Raw genomic sequence first — 20810 nt, 5'->3', positions numbered from 1 at the left:
TGGTAGGAGGAGGATTTGAACCCAAGTCTGCTATACTTTACAGTCCATGTTTTAATTGTTGTTACATTACTTCTCTTTCAAGAAAGCTTATCAGTGAATGGCATGTTAAACAATTCATTTCTTATACAGATGGAGCAGCCATGCGGGCTGGAGTACAAACAGGTGACCGAATCATCAAGGTAAAGTGAAGTCTACTGTGGAACTCATGATATGATTGCATAACATGCATCGTCTATGTTCCTTTTTCTATCTAGATTTTTATAAAACCAGCTCTTTTATTTCATTTGTTTTAAAGTTAACTGTTTACTTAAAGGCACCATAAAAGGCTTGTATATACGGAATCGTATTTGTTCTTGAGTAGGAAGTTCACCTTTTAAAACTCAGTTCTGTCCAAATTAATCTGTTAGCAAGAAACACTCATACAAATAGGATTGTGCTGGTGCATTGTTTCTTGCGAATTGATGGTTGTTGCAGATGAGCTTTTTAAAGAGGGCTGGTATAGAGTCCTAGCATACTCCAGGCCTGGCTTTGATCTCCAGCACCAGACCAAGAACAAAAAGTAAAAATGCAGGAAATGAGTAGCTGAAGCCTGCTAGCCAAGCATTTTACCTGCTGAACAATATCCTTGGCCCAAACTGTGAACTCTGATCATTAGAAGAGGAATGGATTTCTCAGTAATTTCTATATACCAGTTAAATAATTTGATTACCTAAAGGTAATTATATAGGGAAAGAGAATATTCTTGAAAGTATTTGAATGCATTAAGAGCATGATACCCTTCATTGTAAAGAGCACTTGTGTTTGCGCATAGTATATGCATGTAGGTCCACATGTTGCAGGTATATGTATATGTATATGTATATGTATATGCACATGTGTGAAGATCAGAGGAGTCCTCCTCTAGCAATGCCCTAACAGAGTCTCTCACTGAACTTGTTGCCCATTGTGCTCCTACCCCTCTGCTGGTTTGCAGTGATGAATCCCCAGAAATCCTTCTGTTTCTACTTCTTGTCCTTCTCCTCAAACCTTTCCTCCTGCCTGGCATAGAGGTCTGGGAAGCCACTCTAAGATTTTTCATGGAGCCTAGGGTTCCAAACCTGTGCAGCAAACACTCTTACCTACTGTGCTGTTTTCCCAACCCAAGAGTACCTTTTAATTACAAAAAAAATAAACTTACTTGGTGGGGCACATCTGTAATCCAGACTCTGGGAAAACAGAGGCGGGAGGATATTTACAAATTTGAGGCCAGCCTGATCTATCTAGCAGGTTCTATCACAAAAAATTAAATGAATAAATTACTAATAAAATAATAATTCTGATAGAAAAATTAGCAAATAGTTTTATCAGACAATTCCCCAGAGTAATTGAGGTAAATGACATTTTTATGAAATATGGTCAGTAGAATTGATAAGTGAAGGAGAAATGATATATGAAAAATGTATTTCATTGTCATTGTTTAATGATTAATGATTTACACTCGGCATATAATAGATATAGTAGAATGGCTTCTTTCATAGGTTTCAGCATCAGTTAGGTAAAATCTGTTTGGTAGAAATTTGTAAATATGTATTAAAATTTTTAAATGTACAACCTTTTTTTTTTTTTTTTTTTTTGAGACAGGGTTTGTGGCTTTGGAGCCTGTCCTGGAGCTAGCTCTTGTAGACCAGGCTGGTCTCGAACTCACAGAGATCCGCCTGCCTCTGCCTCTCGAGTGCTGGGATTAAAGGCGTGCGCCACCACCGCCCGGCTAAATGTACAACCTTTGATCAGCCAGTTATTTTTAGATATATCAAAGGAAATTTTTGTACAGATGGGCTCCATGAGATTTGTTACACACTGAAAACTTGTCAGTAACCCACAGCCTAAGTATGCATGAACTGAGGATAGAGCAGAAGACCCATGGCTTTAAGAAAGGCTAGATTAAAGTGGCCTGGCACTAACACTGCAATCCCAGTGCTTGGGACGAGGCAGGAGGATCAGGAGTTCATAGCCATGTGTATAGTAAGACCTCTCAAAGAATAACAACAGTTGGAAGACTGGTTTAAGAAGGTTCCAGTATCAGTGCTGAGAGATGACAGTATGGTAGAAGAAAAGTGGAGCATCCCATGTTTGCAAGGTTATCTCAGATGTTAATGTTGTAGTTAGCAGCAGCACCTCCAGGAGACATGATGAGCATACTGTTGTATTTTTTCCTTGTATGCGTATTGTGTATATGTTGTACATGCATGTATGTACATGTACACATACATGCATATGTGTGTAGAAGCCAGAGGACAACTTCTAGTGGTGTTACTCAGGTGCTGTTAACCTGATTTTTAGACAGGCTCATTCATTGGTCTGGAGCTTGCCTATTAGACTGGGCTGCCTAGCCTGCAAGGTTCAGGGCTTGCTCCATCTCCCCAGCACTAGGACTGTAAGTGTCTGACACTGTCATTTAATGGAGACCTTGGATAGCATTTTTATACCCAATTTGTCTGAAAATTAAGTTTCTTTATAAAGATTACATTGTATTTGGAAAAAAGTAAAATGAGTGTTGTTACATAATCTGTATTTTTACTTTTTATTATAATTTTGAAAAATCATTCAATTGTTAATAATTAAAGGCAAAGAAAATTTTTATTTGTTGATAGATTCTTGTTGTATAGGTTAGGCTGGCCTAATGCTATTGTAGGTGATTCTCTGTCTCCTCCTCCCCTGTGCTGGAATTACAGTCATGTATCACCAGTGCCCAGTTTATATAGTCTTGGGAATAGGACCCAGGACTTCATGCGTGTTAAGCAAACACTGCCAACTGAGCTACATCCCCAGCCCTAAAGACATCTTTTTGACTTGGAGTATGTCAACAAATCTGTGAAGGATTTGTTGTTGTTGGCTTTTTTTAACTTAATTTTTTTTTAAATATATGGATATTTTGCCCTCCTGTATGCTGCACACCACACTGGAGCCTGATGCCCATGGAGATCTGAAGAGGGCGTTGGATGGATTCCTTGGAGTTGGAGTTACAGATAATTGTGGGCTACCATGTGGGTGCTAGGAATTGAACCTGGGTCCTCTGGAAGAGTGATATAGTTTTCTTAAACTCCAAGCTATCTCTCTCTAGTCCCATTGTGAAGAATTTGTAAATCTTTTTTCAAGTATATTTTGTATTTACCATTTTGACTAAGTTGAAACTTTTTTTAAATTATGGATGTTCACCCCTTTCACATTGCAATATGATATTGTCATCTGTAAATGTATTGGCTTGCCTTCCTAGCTATCCTAAGATGCATGTAGCCAGGTGGCCACAGGTTGGATGTACCACCACCTTTAAATGAAGGTCTTGTTTTGTTTCAAGTTCATTTTGTTGCTGAATATATAGTGTTAAAAATTAATTTGGATCAAATGTTTATTATAAGTAGTACACAGTAATTCCTAAAGTCACTATATAGCTATTGTTTTAATCAGATCTGTCTGATGCATACTTTTTTCATTTTCTCACAGGTGAATGGGACTCTGGTGACTCATTCAAACCATCTGGAGGTGGTGAAACTAATCAGATGTAGGTGAATGTTATTTCTTTTTAATTGTTTTCTCAAACTCTTAAAAGGGTCACCAAGTATTTTTCTGACACTGGCCAAATAGCAAATATTTTAGGCTTTGTGGACTACATAGTTACTACTGGAACTTGTTGTAGCATAGGTTCTAATAAAACTTCATTTGGCAAAACAGTCTGTAAACTAGATATAACTTCATGACTGGTGTTTTTTTACCCCCTTCCCCATATACACACATTGGAATGTCTAAGTAAAAACTTACTAGTAATTTTTTTTCTTTTGATTTTTTGAGACAAGGTTTCATTGTGTAGCCTTGACTATCCTGGAACTTACTCTGTAGACCAGGCTCACAGAGTTCTACCTGCCTCTGCCTCCTGAATGCTGTGATTAAAAGTGTGTACTACCACTGCCCGGCTAGTAATTATCTTATGTCAACTTACTGCTCCAATACATGTATTTGAAAGGCATATATGAGTCACCTGACAGTAAGGAGGTTGAGAATCAGATAGAATGCCCTGAAGAACTTTAGAAATATGTAGTCCCTTACCTCAATCAGTAAATTATTGTGTCATTCAAGAAAATCTCTTGGAGAAGTGCAAAGTTATGGACTGCTTTCACCTACGTCCATTAGCAACTGACAGTACTCATGTAATGTGGAGTCTAAGTGGCTGGTGTTTCTCTAAGCTGATAGGGAGGCAGGCCAAGCTCCAGCACTTGGGCTGCAGTTTCTCTATATTTACAGGTTCAAGAGAAGGTTCAGTGGTTTTGTGAGTTTTGCTTATAAGTGGATGGGGTGGGACTTGGGTTATTGGAATTGAGTGGTCTGAATGACATGCTGTACACCTGAAGCCCCAGATTCATTCTTTGCACCAGTGACATCATGACTGTTGCAGCAGCAGTAGAGAAAGAAGACACGAATCTCACAATCCTAACAACTCTGTTTTCTTTGTTCTGATCTGGCTTGGGTATTAGGTATTTGTCATGTTTTTAAAGAAAAATAAAAGTTCTAAGAGAAAGCTGAAAATAAATGGCATGTCATAGAAAAGGATGTATGATTATGTCATATAGTTTCATAGTAAGTACACTAGTTATTTATGGCCAACCAGAATTATTTAATTGTTGTTACTGAGTAGACAGATGTTTTTTGGAATAAATTCAGTGAACTGGGTTATACTGTATAGTTTAGGCTTGACTAGTACTTGCTAGATAGCCTAGGCTGGCATTGAACTTGAGCCTTCCTGCCTCAGCTTCTTCAAAGATGGAATTACATGTGTGTACAATGTCCAGCTTAGTCAACTATCTGAGTTCTTTTGAAAAACAAAATACTGGAGTTTTAAAAGGCCTTTTTTTGGGGGAATGTGGATGGGAGTGGGGATTTGGACAGAGTCTTATATAGCCTAGGCTGGCCTTGAGCCCATTGTATAGCCAAGACTGACCTTAAAATTCTGATACTATTGTCTTTACCTTCCTAGTGCCAATATATAAGCTTAAACCTCATAACTAGTTTATACACTGCCAGGGTTGGAACCCAAGGATAATGCATGGTAGGCAAGCTCTCTGCAAACTTAACTATATCACCAGCCCTAATGATGATCTCTTTTAAAGACTGTGTCCTGGCTGTTTGCCTCATTTAAGTAACCCTGGGAATCACACTTACACTAATGAGCTATCTTGTGGCCTACTTTTTAATGTGCATTCCAAACATTATCAGAGTGACTGAATTCTGATTTCCTTGAACCAGTTAAAGAAGGTGAGAAAGAGCTTCTGAAGCGAGATAAGCATACGGACTAGTAAGATGGAACGAATGACTTTCACAGAGAGCATAATGCTGAAAGCCTTGCAAGATATACTTATTGGGCATTGTGGTGCACAGTTGTGATGCCAGTGTATAGGAGGCTGAGGCAAGATCATGACAAGTTCAAAGGTTGCCTTGCTGCAGAATGAGTTCAAGGTTAGTCTTGGCAACTCAGTGAGGCCCTCTCGAGATAAAAAGTATTTTGAAAGGATACAGATTTAGCTTAGGGATAAGTCTCTTGATTAGCATACATTCCCTTGGTACAATCCTCACTACCCCAGTTAAAGAAAAAAAAAATGAAAAAAGTTTTAAAAAGATTCTCAACGCTGTTATTTTTCCTTTTCTTCTTTTTCTCCCACCTCCCCACCTCAAGCTGGTTCCTATGTAGCTCTCACTGTCCAGGGACGCCCACCTGGGTCGCCCCAGATTCCACTTGCTGACTCTGAAGTAGAACCCTCAGTCATTGGACATATGTCTCCCATTATGACATCCCCTCATTCCCCTGGAGCAGCTGGGAATATGGAGAGAATTACTAGTCCTGTGCTCATGGGGGTAAGACCAGAACATCATCTCAGTACATGCTCAATTAGATAAAGATGCCTTTGCTTTTATATGAAGAATTTTGATGCATTAAATTGATTAGCAAGCTTCCATTCAAGAATCTAAGAAATACCTGTTTAGCATAGAAGCTACATAGTTATTTGGAATAATTGTTGTTGTAGCAGACTTATTTGAACAACTATTAGACATCTGCCATGTACAAAACAATGTACTATTCACAAATATATGATTATATTTTTTAGGTTATATTCAAACACTTTAGATATCTTAACAGTGTATGAAGATAGGAGTTTGTTTATTTTGTTTACTATTGTGTCCCTGATGCCTGAAATACTGCTTGACATATTGGAGATGTTTAATAAATCTTTACTGACTGTGGTTAAGACTCTAAGTAACCAAAAGAGACAGAATGTAGGCATAAGAGAAAAATGCTAGTTTGTGTGAGGACAAAGGGTATCCAGTTGTGATAAAGGTCTTCATAGAATAAGTGTGTTTGAATTTAGCCTTTTGTAATGGCTAACAGTGGTGACCATGGAGAGGAAATGGAGGACACAGAATAAACCTAGCTGGAGAGCCAGGAAAATACCAGTACTGTCAGAAAAGCAAGACTTTTGTTTAGCTTGTGCTGGTTAAGGAGGTACGTGGTGGGAGATGGTTTATCAAAAGGAGGTCACCTATGCATTTGCAGTTGCTGAGAAAGTTCACAAGTTACTGAATAAGCAGTGAGAATCCATTCAACACTGTTGTGAACGGGAGAGTGATGTGATTATAGCAGGATTATAAGGAGACACACAGGAATTTGTAAAACAAGGAGCAATGAATTGGGAGTTGTCTCAGAGTTTGGGCAGGCTAGACTGGAAACTAGAACCAGTCCTGGGGACTGCTAGTAATTCCTCACTTGAGAGAAGTAGCAATAACAGATTTGTACTTCTGTAAATCCAGTTCTCCAGCCAATACCCACATTTAATATTCTCTTGAACATAGTCTAGTAAAGGCAAAATGAAAAGGTAGAACTGTGTCTGTACTTTCTTAATGAAATGAGCCATCTTCATTCATAAGTGCCAGGAGTAAGAAAATCCTAAAGAACACTGAGGGTTGTAGCTGACACAGAATACCATCTCTCTTGTCCTTCAATTTTAGCCTCATTTCCCTTGTATTGTATTCTTATCCTTTTCTAGGAGGAAAACAATGTGGTCCATAACCAGAAAGTAGAGATTCTGAGGAAAATGTTACAGAAAGAACAGGAGCGGCTGCAGGTACGGAGTTAGAATGTATTCTTTTCAGGCCAAGGAAACTGAGTGCTTGTAGAATTGCTGTTTTCCATTTTCAGTCAAAAAGATTGTACTGATCCCACCAACTGCTATGCTAGCAGTGGCCTTCTCTATTTTCATGACGTAAGTAATTAATTTCTAAAATATCTTTATAATTTTCAGTTACTGCAGGAAGAATACAACCGAACAGGTACCCCAAGATTGCTCAAGGAGATCCAGGAGACCAAGAAGCACATTTCTCAGCTGCAGGAGCAGCTGTCCAAAGCCACAGGCTCTGCTCAGGTAGTGGCATTTCTGGAAGTTCTACCCAGTGTTTATAGGAATTTTTTTTTTTCTGGGAATGTGTCAGAGAATTTCATAGTTGCCTTTTAAAGTGTTTTTTCCAGCTTAGAATAACATGATGTTCTATGTAGGATGTTATGGACCCAATGATTAACAAAAGTAAATGTGGACTTGTGATTGTTTACTTGCTTTTATTCCATTGTAATTTTAAGAAAGGGTTGAATACTTTTGCTTTGATGTGACAAAACAAAAATGTAGTTGAAAATAGTTGCATTTCTGTAGTTTACCTTGTCACGATGAAAACTGATATGTTTTTATGTAGGGATGTGAGATCCATCCATCCATCCATCCATCCATCCATCCATCCATCCATCCATCCATCCATCCATCCAGTCTATTTGGTTATTCGAGACAGGGTTTCTTTGTGTAGCCTTGGCTGTCTTAGAACTAGCTCTGTAGACCGGGCTGGGCTCAAACTTACAGAGATCCTTCTGCCTCTGCTTCCTGAGTGCTGGGATTAAAGGCATGAACCACCACTGCTTTGTAGCATTTCTAAAAAATATTTATTTATTTATTTATTCATTCATTCATTCATTCATTCATTTATTTATTTATTATATACAATATTCTGTCTGTGTGTATGCCTGCAAGCCAGAAGAGAGCACCAGACCCCATTACAGATGGTTGTGAGCCACCATGTGGTTGCTGGGAATTGAACTCAGGACCTTTGGAAGAGCAGGCAATGCTCTTAACCTCTGAGCCATCTCTCTAGCCCCCTAGTATTTTTTTTTATAGGCAGGATGTAACTTTTATAGTCCTTCCTGCCTTATCCTTCCAAATGCTGGGATTACTGATGTGCTCTTACCATAACTAGCCATGTTTATATTCTTTGTTTTTCTTTATGGATGCAGGGTCTTACTGTATTGTCCTGACTAGCCTTACACTTGGCTATGTAGCCCAGGCTGGCCTTGAATTTACAGCAATCCTACAGCCTTAGCCTCCTGAGCGCTAGAGTCACAGGCATGTCCCGCCATACTCAGTTTCATATTTATGGTCTTAATATCCCTAATTTTTATTGTAATTTTAAAGTAGGTTTTAATAGACTTGCTGTCAAGATGTAAGTTATGGAGCTGATGGACTTGTGGTTAATGTCAGCGGACGTCCTATAACATTCTTATTTGAGATGCACAGGGCTTTGTGTACTTCATCTCAAAGGAAGATGCCTGTGGAATGACTTAAAATATGTAAAAGCTGATGAGTTGTTACTGGTTTTGAGTTAGTACAAGTCATATCTTCACAGAACTGACAAGAATTCTTTGAGATAATTTATTTTTGCTAATTTTAAAGTAAAATACTAAGTTGTTGGAAAAACTAGGGCTTAAGCTGGTTAAATGACATAGTGAAGGTGACATGGTATGTCAGGTCTCCTGGTTAGTGTTCTTTTTATTACATATTTTTTCATTTTGATTATTATGCTCTAGTATTGGTATCTGTATGTGTGTTGTGTGTGCATGCATACATGTCTATGCGTATGCTCATACATACGTATTTGGTAATACTGGGGATTGAACTTGTTGCCTCATGAATATTAGTCAAGCTATACCACTGAGCTATATTAGGAACCCTTTTTTTATTATTAAACAGAAATAATGTATTTATTCAGTAAGAACAGAAAAATGTAGTTTCAGTAATTTACCTTAACAGTGTGTATTCAAATATTAGACATTTGATGAAATTCTGAAGCAGTGGAAGGCATTTGAATAGAAGTAGTGTAATAATCTTCACTAATGGGCAGATAATCTAAAAGTTAGTTTAGTTAATGCTATTGTACATATGTTTATGCTGCTATTTGCTGTTGGAATTTTTTATTCTGTTAAAAATATTGCTTCTCTATCTTTATGGTTGTTCATTTTAGGTTTCTAAAACTCATAATTACTTGTTTTTTATGTATTTCTACCTTAAGTACTTTTGGTCCCATTAGTAACCAGCCTTTAGCTGCATCCGTGTAGTAGGTATTGTTACTGATGCAGTCATTAATCACCATTCTCTTCTTTGATTGTGTCTGTGTGTAATTCTTTAATCTGTTTTAGGATGGCACTGTAATTGCACCCTCTAGGCCGTTAGGTGATGCCCTAACAGTCAGTGAGGCAGAAGCAGATCCTGGAGATGGCCCGTGCAGGACTGATGGGAGCAGTGGAGATGCTTCTCGGCCTAGTAGTGACAATGCAGATGTAAGTATTGATCTTCTAAGTCTGTATTTTCTTGCATTCTCCTCACAGTCCCTTTCTTAAGTTATGTGCATTCAAAATGTTATCTTTTATAGTAAGGGTTTTTATATAGTAGTTTGATGAACAAAGTTCTGAACATTGTTAAATGTGAGCTTTTAATTCCAGAGGTCACTTTTCCCTCAGGCATTCACTGCCAAGTGTTTGTTGTAGGGATGGAATTTCCCAGCAGGCTGCTTGTGGATTGAGAAGCTAATGCCTGTGCTTTTTTGCTCAAATGAGAGGCCAACTGTTGGTATCTTTAAGAGCATGTTAATATTCCTGTTGTGGTCAGAATGACTCAGTCTTGAATTATGAGGCACTTTGCCATGACAAAGAGAAGCGGCCTTTATCCTGTTAGACTCCAGCTAGTAGCCTGGGTTTACGACAGCTTCATCCTGATTCACACAGAGATTACCAGATGAATACAGGTATTTGTTTATAAAAAACATGTTAGATTAAATATGATATAGAGTCATAATTTCATGACTATTAAAAGCTAAATCAGGCAAGCATGGTAGCACATAAACTTTAATCCTAGCATTTGGAAGGCAGAAACAGGAGGATCTCTGTGAGTTTAAGGCTAGCCTGGTCTGCATGGAGAATTTCAGGCCTTCTAGGGCTTCGTTGTAAGACTCTGTCTCCAAAACAAAAAAGAAAAGAAAAAGGCTATTAGCATTGCTTATGCAACATTATTTTATATATAGTATATGCTGATAGGTGTAGAAATAGATCATCATCTCCTCTAAGGACGATGAGGTCATAGTCTGAGGGTAGTGTTTTGTGTCTGTGGGCAATGGAATCAAGTCAGTGAGTTGTGACTGTTTTTAAGACAAGCACAGCACATTAGGGTGCTATGTGTGTAGAAGAGGTGCTGCAACTCATGACTTGTGTACACACGAGTACTGGTGAACAGTGTAATGTTTCTTTATGTAATGTTTCTGCATTGCTAAAGATGAGGATCTGAGAGCTGTGGTCTAAGCTATTACCTAGGCTACCTTTGAGGCTTGACTCACTGATTCAGTTTCTCAGGCAAGGAAAAATTTGAGAACTTTTTTCTTTTTTTTTTTTTTTTTTAATTTTTGAAAGATGACAATGGGGGCTGGAAAGATGGCTCAGTAATTAAGAGCACTGGCTGCTCTTCCTAAGAACTGAGTTTAATTCCCAGTACTCACAGCTCACAGCTGTTTGTAACTCCATTTCCAGGGTTTCTGACACTCTCACATAGACATACATTAATGCAGGCAAAAACACCAATGAATGTAAAATAAAAATAAATTATTTTTTAAAAAATATTTATTTATTGATTGATTTATTGATTGACTGATTATGTATACAATATTCTGTCTGTGTGTATGCCTGAAGGTCAGAAGAGGGCACCAGACCTCATTACAGATGGTTGTGAGCCACCATGTGGTTGCTGGGAATTGAACTCAGGACCTTTGGAAGAGGAGCCATCTCTCCAGCCCAATAAATTAGTTTTTTAAAAAAGATTATGATAATGTTTTTAAAAGTTTGATTCTTCAAGAAAAATTATAGCTAATATTTATCAAGTATTATACTACAATGATGGTAAATATTAATATTTTTATATTAGTTAATTCTGAAAACATCTTTATGAAGTATTGCTACTGTCACTTTACAAAAGAAAAATCTGAGGCCAAAGGGAAGCCATGTAATAAGTGATTTGCTTCCACCACACACAAGGCTGATCCTCAAAAATATACACAGAGGTACTGATTCATGAGAACAAACTTTAAGAGAGTGAAGGTTAGAACAACCTAAAATATCAGGACTGTGAGGGAAAGGCTGGAGATGAAATGAGGCAGATTGGAGGCAGGTGTGAGGGCTGCCCTGCTTGTCCCAGCAGCACGGCTTGGGTTCATCTGCCCCTGGTTTGTGATGCCGCACTGTTACTCTGCCTTCTGTATGATTATCTGCTGCTAGCCACTGTGCGGGCATTCAGAGCAAGTGGTATTGATGAGAAATTGGAATTTTATTTTGTATTTAAGGAAATGTTACAGTCAAAATCTGTGCTTTTCAAATACAGCTTTATAAAATGGAGTTAATTGATGAGTGTAGAATTAGGCATTACAACAAATTAATTCTGACATGTAATTGGTAAGAATTAGAATAAATAATGTCCTAGTTAGGATTGCTATTGTTGTGTTGAAACATTGTGACCAGAAGGCAAGTTGGGGAAGAAAGTGTTTATTTGGCTTACACTTCATATCACCATTCATTACTAAAGGAAGTTAGTTCAGGAATTCAGAGGCCAGAACCTGGAGGCAAGAGCTGATGCAGAGGCCATAGAAGGGGTGGGGTATTTTTTTCTGGCTTGCTCGGGTCTCTTATAAAACCCAAAACTACCAGCCCAGGAATGGCACCACCCACAATGGCCTGGGCCCTCTCCTGTCAATCACTAGTTAAGAAAATACCCTGTAGACTTACCTGCAGCCTGATCTTATGGAGGCATTTTCTCCATCGATGTTTCTTTCTCTCAGATGACTCTAGCCAGGACAAATAGTAGAATGTTTCACTAAAGTATCTAGGCTTTATCATGTATACATAGTCAAGAAGCATTATCAGAAATGTCAGTGTAGGAAACAAATTGGGATAAAGAGATGGAATGGGGTGGGGAGGATATCTATAAGAAAAGGAGACTGACTTAATAGGAATTTCAAAGATGTGTGTTGAATGGTTAACAGTTACCATTTAGTGAATGCTTACTATGTGCCAGAGATTATACTAATGATTTGAGATACTCTTTTTATTTTCACAATATCTTAAGTAGTACTACCATTATATAAAGAAACTAGAAACAAACATTGTGAAAACCCTGAGAAATAATGTAATTCAGAGTTACCCGCTGAACACATAGCAAACTTGTATAATTCCCACAAATTTGTTTAATTTAAACTGACACGTTTTAGACTAAAAGCAGCTTATGAATTTCCATATTCCTTTGAACTGTACCACAGTAAGTTTGGAGAGATTTGTCTTCTGAGTTAGCATTTTTGGTTTGTAAAATTTGTTCTGTGTGTGTGTGTGTGTGTGTGTGTGTGTGTGTGTGTTTGTGTGTTTGTGTCTGTTTGTCTGGTGGGAACACATTCACGTGTGCATTTGGGTGCAAAAAAGTCAAAAATCAGGTCTTTCTCGTATTGCCATCCATCTTATTTTTTGAGACAAATCTTTCACTGAACCTGGATCTTACCAGCTGGTTCACCTGGCGAGCCAGTGAGCTCCTAGGATCTGTCTGTCTTGCATCCTAGTACCAGGGTTATAGTCATCTTTGCTCAGCTTTTGCATGGCTGCTGGGCTGGTGGAATAGATATGGAGCAAGCACTTCACTCACCGAGTCGTCTCCCTAACCCTCTTCTCAGTTTTATAAAATAATCTGCTAGTGCTTGTGATTTAAAAAATCCCACTATTGCTCAGTTTGGTGAAGGCTTAAAAGAATGTCACAAACCAGTTTCCTCAGACATGACTTACATGTCATCTGTTTCTGTTTTCTTTTTTTAAGATTTATTTATTTATTATGTATACAGTTCTGCCTGCATCATGTATGCCTGCCCACCAGAGGAGGGCACCAGATCTCATTAAAGATGGTAGTGGGCCACCATGTGGTTGCCGGGAATTGAACTCAGGTCCTCTGGAAGAACAGCCCTCTTAACCTCTGAGCCATCTTTCTAATTCCCTGTTTTAATTTTTTCTTTTTCTTTTTTCTTTTTTCTTTTCTTTTTTTTTTTTTTTTTGGTTTTTCGAGACAGGGTTTCTCTGCAGCTTTAGAGCCTGTCCTGGAGCTAGCTCTTGTAGACCAGGCTGGTCTCGAACTCACAGAGATCCGCCTGCCTCTGCCTCCCAAGTGCTGGGATTAAAGGCGTGCGCCACCACTGCCCGGCTTTAATTTTTTTTAAAAAAATTATTTTGAAAAGTTCTTCATAATGCTTAACTGTATAGAAGTTCATTGAAATGGGTAAACTCTGTTTCTAGATGATCTTGCTATATGATTTTCTTATTTGCAGGTATTTTAATCATAAACCATTAGTAAAGATAAAAAGTTGTCAGATGTATTTAAAAATAGAGAGAAAGTAAAGTGAGCCCCATCACACTCTCATAATCAGTCTCAGCTCAAAATTGCTGTCTGTGACTCTGGATCCTCAAATCTCAGACTATTTCGTTACTGTGGCTTTAAGAGGTGCGATACTCTAAAACAGAACTTCAGTACTGTCAAACCTTATGAATTAACACTTTCTCACATATAGTTGGATTACCCTAATTGTCTTATAACGATCTCTTTGTATTTTGTTTATTTGGTTTGTTTTGTGGTGCTGGGTATCAAACCCAGGACTGTGATGCTTGAGTCCCTCATTAATACAATCCCAGTTCTAGTTTGTTGATTTGAATCAAGATCCCAGCAAGGTCTTTATAGCCTTTGGGTGATATGTAATTCATCACCTCCTTTCTTTTCTCTCCCTTCCCTTCCCTTCTTTTTCTTGATATATTTTGTTTGAAATAAATTGGGTCATATATCCAGTTAAATAGTCCACTTTCTGACTGTCCTTTCATGGTGTTTTATAACTTGTTCCCCTATCTTTGTTTCCTGAAAACTTCTAGTTAGAGCTAGAGTCTCGGTCAGATTAAGGTTTAGTAGTTATTGTTTAGTGGAAGCAATTCATGGGTAGTACTGGATGCCTCTTGTCCTGTCGCACCAGGAGGTGAGTGGCTGTTTAAGGTGTTAATGCTTGATTTTTTTTATTATAAAGTTTCCTATCAGTCTGCTATATAATTTTGTTTTTATATCCCTAGATATAAAATGCCTAGATCCTTTGATTAGTTAGGTCTTTCAAAAGCATAGTTTGTTTCTTTTCTATATGTAGTAGCTGAAGGATTAATTCACCCTAAAATAGAGCTTGTGTAAAAATGCAACATTGTGATACTTTCCTGGGGACACTGTTTCTATCACCCCATACAGAGAGACAGAGGCAAGCCAGAGACTTGCTTGGTGAATCAGCTTATTGAGTCTGCTTACAGACAATTGGGTGACTCAGGCGGTTGTATCACCAAATAAGCCTACCCCTGCCTTTTTGATGACTCAGGAAACCTGTATTGTGGCAGTCCTTTGCACGGCTTGCAAGCAGTGACACCACAGAGAGCTATGCCTGTGTCCCAGCAATTTGGTTTTGCTGATACTATCCTCACACAAAGACAGTCGGAGTGCTCTAAATTTCTCCTGAGTTTCCTGAGCCTCCTCAGTCCTTGCTTCCCCCAGAAGGGACATTTCTGTTTGAGGGAATGGCTACATTGCATGCAGGATAAACACTTCTTGACTTTTTTCAAAGAGTCCAAATTCTTAAGAAATTCCGAAGTTGATCAGTGAGGGTTGTACGACTATGGTTGTAATATTTTTGAACTTACAGTTGCTAATGTGAACCATCAGTACTAATGTGAATAATCTGATTTTGGTCACTGGGAGAGAGGTAGCGATAGTTTGATAAGGCATAGGCTAAGAAAGATGATAAAGTTAGAGTTTTATTTGAAATAATAAGTTTAAGGTATGGAATATGTTCATACTCATGAACAAGGTAAGTTGCTTCCAGGCTGAAGATTAGATGAAACAGTTTCAGTGGTCCTGTATTATTTTCAGTATTAAATGGAAAAGCTGACAGAATAAGTGACTGACTAGAGGCAGGAACAAGAATAACAGGCACGTATTATATGAAGGATGCTTCGTTTTAAATACACATCAGCAGTGCAGAACTTTCTCCCTTCCTCATTTTCATTTGTTGCTTACTGAAATGAATTGGTACATGTGTGTATGTGTTCTCTTTTCATTAGAGTCCCAAGAGTAGTCTGAAAGAAAGAATTTATCTAGAGGAAACCCCAGAGAAAAGTGAAGGAATTCAGGACACTGTGAGTATGACATCTATGCAGTGTGTGTTGTCTTTGCTTTTTGTTTTTCAGTTTGCATGTTTGGGGAGTAAATACAGCATGAGCACCTGCTGGCAAGTGCATCATAGCTGAGCAACGCTAGGAAGGTCTCATTCGAGTGCTGTTCCAGGAGGGAGGGTGTGAAAGATTGGAATAAGTAGGAAAGAAGTTCATAGCATTATTAAATATATCATAAAATTTACCATTAACTATTTTTAAAATCTAAAAACAAGTATATTCATACTGTTTGCAACTATCACCGCTTTATGTCTCCAGAGTAGTTTGTCTTCCTCAACTAAAATTTGGTGCCCATTGAATGTTCAATCTCTGTGTCTGCTGTCTTCAGCCCTGGCAGTCACCATACTTTCTGTTTTCATGACCTGTTCACGGGAACAGAATCACATCATATTTTTTCTTTTGTGCTTGACTTATATCAAGTAACATGATGTCTTCAAGTTTGTCCTTGTTGGAGCATGTGCCAGAATTGTCTTCTCTTTTAGGACTGAATAATACTCTTCTCCTGTATCCTCTCAGTGCATATATTAAACAGAATGTAATATATAGACGTAAGGAATTTAAACCCCTTCCATGTGTGTGCTCACTCATGTACCTTTGTGATACTTCCAGCCCTTTTTGATATCTACTTAGATGTGCAATTGCTGGATTTTCAAACTCTTTAATAAGATTAAAAATACTCATTTGTATTGTGTATGTGTATGATGTCGAATCAGTATATCCTTCCACCTTTCCACGCTCAGGTTCTAGGCTGTGTTATCAAGTGTATTTACTTTCTGAGTTCCCAGTGGCCCTGGATTTTACATACTCACAACTGGATGCTTTAGCATTATGATTTTATTTGATATTTTAAATGTTTTGGTGTTTTGCTTGTATGTATTTCTGTGCACATATGTGCAGTGCCTGCAAGTGGCCAGAAGAGGGTGTCAGAACCCCCCTACAGGTGGTGGTTGTAGACCACCATGTGGATACAAAACCTGAACCCAAATCCTCTGCAAGAACAGAAAGTACTCATTAACTACTGAGTCATCTTTCTAGCCCTATGACTTTAGTTTTTAATAAATGTACTTGAAGTTTTCTTGTAAAAGACTTAACAGAATTTCGTGATATTATTAGCAACATGTTCTGAGTAGTCAAGAGACATCAGTTAAGTTACAAAATGAAAACTTGACCATTGTTGAAAATAAATGTCTATTGTTTCACATAGTTTTTAAAATTTTAAAATTTGAGGTTAGAGAAAATAAAAGCAATTTTTAAGTAGAGATTGAGTAGGGATTGGACCCTTCCCTAGAATGACCAAGGCCCTGTATTTTATTCCTAGTATCACAAAAAAGAAAAAAGATGTAACCCAGTTTCATGTCCGTTCATTACAAGGTATAAGCATGTGTGAATGAAAAATGTTAGGACTCACTGGGCAGTAGTGGCACACTCCTTTAATCCCAGCACTCGGAAAGGAACAGAGACAGGCGGAATTCTGTGAGTTCAAGGCCAGACTGGTCTATAGAGCAAGTTCCAGGACAGACTCCAAAGCTACAGAGAAACCTTGTCTCCAAAAAAACAAAAAGCAAACAACAACAACAACAACAAAAAAAACAAAAAAAAAACAAAACAAAACAAAAAAAAAGCCGGGCGGTGCTGGCGCACGCCTTTAATCCTAGCACTCGGGAGGCAGAGGCAGGCAGATCTCTGTGAGTTCGAGACCAGCCTGGTCTACAAGAGCTAGTTCCAGGACAGGCTCCAAAGCCACAGAGAAACCCTGTCTCGAAAAACCAAAAAAAAAAAAAAAAAAAGCAAACAAAAACCAAAATGTTACAAACCAAAGTTGTGTAGTGAGCACAGATGGTTTATTAGTCCTATGAAATGTTGACCCCCCCCCCCCCTTTGCCCTTCTGAAAGCAACCAGTGCTCTTGTGGACATGTGACTTTGAACATTTGAGAACAGATACTTTGAAAATAAAGCACTTCAAAGAAGATAATAAAATGGACCTTACTGATGAAGTGAGCTGTGTGCTTGTCTGTTTTACATTGTGTCTTACTCAGAGGTGTCAGCCCACCAGATCCAGTGAGCCTCTTCTTTCCAGTAGTTTGGTTGTATTCTATCTTTGCCTTTGATCATCAGATTGTTTTTCTGTTGCTCTTCCCTGATGTTACCAGGACACACAATCGCTCGTCGGCAGTCCCTCCACCCGTGGAGCACCTCATATCATTGGAGCAGAGGATGATGACTTTGGTACTGAACATGAGCAGGTAATGGCTCTTGCTATAAAATACTAAATTATCAACTTTCTAAGATGTCTGATTTGGTAAATATTCTTTGGAAGTGGAAATAAAACTTGTTAATGATGTGAGCCTAAATCTTAAAAGCAAATGACTTGGGTTAGTTGCTTATTTTATCTTTGAATAGTAGAAATTAACTCTGCAGACTGCAGATATGAGGTCATTTTATGAGTACTTGAATATTTCATTTTATTTTGGGGGTGGGATGTTACTGAATATGATACCTAAAAATAAACTTTACAAATTCCAGTTATTCATTGATGGAAGGAATATTGTTAGCCTAATTCTTGTCTTTTTACCCTGTCGTCTTGCTAAATTCAGTGGATATTTTTAGGAAGTTTTTATATTAGGAAGATTTTTGAGGCAGTGTCTCCTTAGACCAGGCTGTCCTGAAATGCTCAGTGTAGCTGAGGATGGCTTTGAGCCCCTCATCTGTGTTTCTTCATCTCCAAATGCTGGGATACCTGGTGTGCACTACCCTGCCCACTCTTTAGTAGTTTTTTCAGAGAAGTTTTTGGAGCCGCTACGGACCACAAGTTTGTATCTAACCTGTACTGACTACATTATGAGGTCCTGTCTCAGTTTATTTTAATAAACAAAAATAACAAAAAATACTTTCATAATCTCTATATAACTGTTTCTTAGAGATGTGGCTTTACTTCCTTCAATCACTATATGTATCTCTTGTTTCTCGTTCTTGCTTTATTGTGTGGCTGGTCTTCTGTAGGAGGCTAGTCATTTTGGAGGCATCCTTGCTTTAGAAAGCCCTCTTAGGCAGAAAATGCTCAGTCCTTTATGCTTAAGCATGTGACTGACAGGTGTTTTTGTAGATGTTCCTGATTAGGCTACGAGATATAAGCTGAAGAATAGTCCTAGCTTAACGAGAGTTTTCTTCTTTCCTTCTTTAAATCTTGACTGGATGTTGAATTGTGTTGAATGACTTAGGATGATTTATTTTTATTGTTTTTTTTTCTGTTTTATTCTCTTAATAAGACAGATTGCACTGATTAGTATTAGAGTATTAAACTGGCCTTGCATTACTAGAATGACCCCCAACCAGTCATGGCATATTATCACCTTTTAATTTTATTTAGGATTTATTTAGTGTTGTGTATGCATGTGGAAATGTGTATTCACATGTGTACATATGACACACCACACAAATATAGGTCAGAGAAATCTTTTGGGGGTTGGTTTTCTCCTCACACTGTTTTGAGGCAGTCTCTCTTACTGCTTCTGCCACTGTGCTGCCTGTGCAGTTTCTGGCCCATTCTCCACCTTCTACCTCCTCCCATCTGGCTATAGGAGTGCTGGAATTACAGATAAATGCACCAGCATCTGGAAGGTTTTAATTTTCAATTTGCTTATTTTTATCTTATGTGTATGAATGTTTGACCTGCATATGTGTTTGTGTACTTTATGTGTGCCTAGTGCCTGTGGAGGCTGGAAGAAGGCTCCAGAACCTCTCAATTGGAGTTAATAGACTGTTGTGAGTCACCATGTGTGTGCTGGGAACCCAGGTCTTCTGCAAGAGCAGCCAGTGCTCCTAACTGCTGAGTCATCTCTCTAGCTCCCATGTCTCAATTTTTATTTAAAAACAAACAAGCCCATAAGCACAAGTCCAGCACTCGGGAGACAGAGGCAGGAGAACTCTTAGTTTGTTAACTTGGGCAGCTTTGTGAGTTCAAGCCAGCCAAGGGTACATAGCAAGAATAAAACCAGAACAAGACAGGTTGACAGGCTAAAAAACAAACAAACAAAAACAAAAAACAACTTAGGAAAAAATGAAGAGAAACAGAAACAGGAAGGGACCCTTGACAAAACAGACCTCTTCAGAGGCAACTCTGCAGTGACCTCTGTCCTCCACCGAGGCCACCTCTTCAAATTCCCACCACTTTCCAAGTGCATCTCCTGGTGGGCACTCAGCCCTCAACACATGAGCCTGTGAGGGACATTCTAGGCCGAAACTGCAGCAGGAGGTCAAGGGAAGTTCTGATGGTGTGTTCAGCTGATCTTACAGTACAGCTTTTAATTATCAAGAGTTACTGATCTACAACCATTTCTTCTTCTAGATCAATGGGCAGTGCAGCTGTTTCCAGAGCATTGAATTGCTGAAATCACGCCCTGCTCACTTGGCTGTTTTCTTGCACCATGTAGTTTCACAGTTTGATCCTGCAACATTGGTAATATACTTTATAGTTCACGTGATTCAGGTTCTGCATAGTGATTCATGTGCTGGAGAACTTTTCATCTGTAAAATGAATAAACAGACTTGTTTTCTAAACATATAAGGATAGGCATGCAGGACACTTCAAATGTTATTAATTAAATTACTACCCTTTGTGTTTTTTTTCACTGTGTCTTTTTCCATTTCTTTCTCCATGACAGCTCTGTTATCTCTATTCAGACCTGTATAAGCAGACCAACTCCAAGGAGACTCGGCGTGTCTTCCTTGAGTTTCATCAGTTCTTCCTGGACCGATCTGCAGTAAGTTAACAAGTTAATGCTGGAATCTTTCCTTCAGTGCATTCATTGTCTTAGTGACCCTGATTCCTGTCCCCTAACCATGCTGTTGAAGTGTATCATGCTTTTCAGCATCCATATTATTATCTCAGTTCTTGATTATGCTTGGCTGACTTAAAAGTAATTTCTAAATTAGTTTTGGATATATGAATTCTTACAATTGATTTTAGGGAATATATGTGTATATGCATGTGTGTATGTACATATGTATATGTGTGTGTATGTATACACTTATGTACATATACACACATGTATATTTGGAAATTTATGTGTATGATTAGAATGGGGGCTAAAAAAAGATAATATAAATGATAGACATGTGTATTAAAACCCAAAGGATAATGCTTGAATAATTGAC

General features: G+C 38.3%; 1 protein-coding gene across 3 annotated transcripts in view; it reads left to right on the top strand.

Annotated features, from left to right (window-relative positions):
- Arhgef12 (Rho guanine nucleotide exchange factor 12) overlaps positions 1–20810 on the top strand; it is a 135258-nt gene that overhangs the window by 74643 nt on the left and 39805 nt on the right. For 2 of the 3 annotated variants that reach the window (XM_038321725.2, XM_038321724.2), the window contains 10 exons: positions 130–179; positions 3481–3538; positions 5702–5880; positions 7068–7145; positions 7323–7442; positions 9533–9673; positions 15545–15619; positions 17807–17899; positions 20002–20112; positions 20318–20416. In XM_038321725.2, coding sequence (XP_038177653.1) covers positions 130–179; positions 3481–3538; positions 5702–5880; positions 7068–7145; positions 7323–7442; positions 9533–9673; positions 15545–15619; positions 17807–17899; positions 20002–20112; positions 20318–20416 — 1004 coding nt within the window. Of the gene's footprint in view, positions 1–129; positions 180–3480; positions 3543–5701; positions 5881–7067; positions 7146–7322; positions 7443–9532; positions 9674–15544; positions 15620–17806; positions 17900–20001; positions 20113–20317; positions 20417–20810 lie in introns of those variants that run through there. The other variant, XM_042054650.1, reaches the window with a different exon arrangement.

The sequence above is a fragment of the Arvicola amphibius genome, chromosome 3 (assembly GCF_903992535.2).
Source record: "Arvicola amphibius chromosome 3, mArvAmp1.2, whole genome shotgun sequence".
NCBI lineage: Eukaryota > Metazoa > Chordata > Mammalia > Rodentia > Cricetidae > Arvicola > Arvicola amphibius.
The sequence above is the reverse complement of the archived record's forward strand: the minus strand, read 5'-3'. Positions and strand labels throughout refer to the sequence as shown.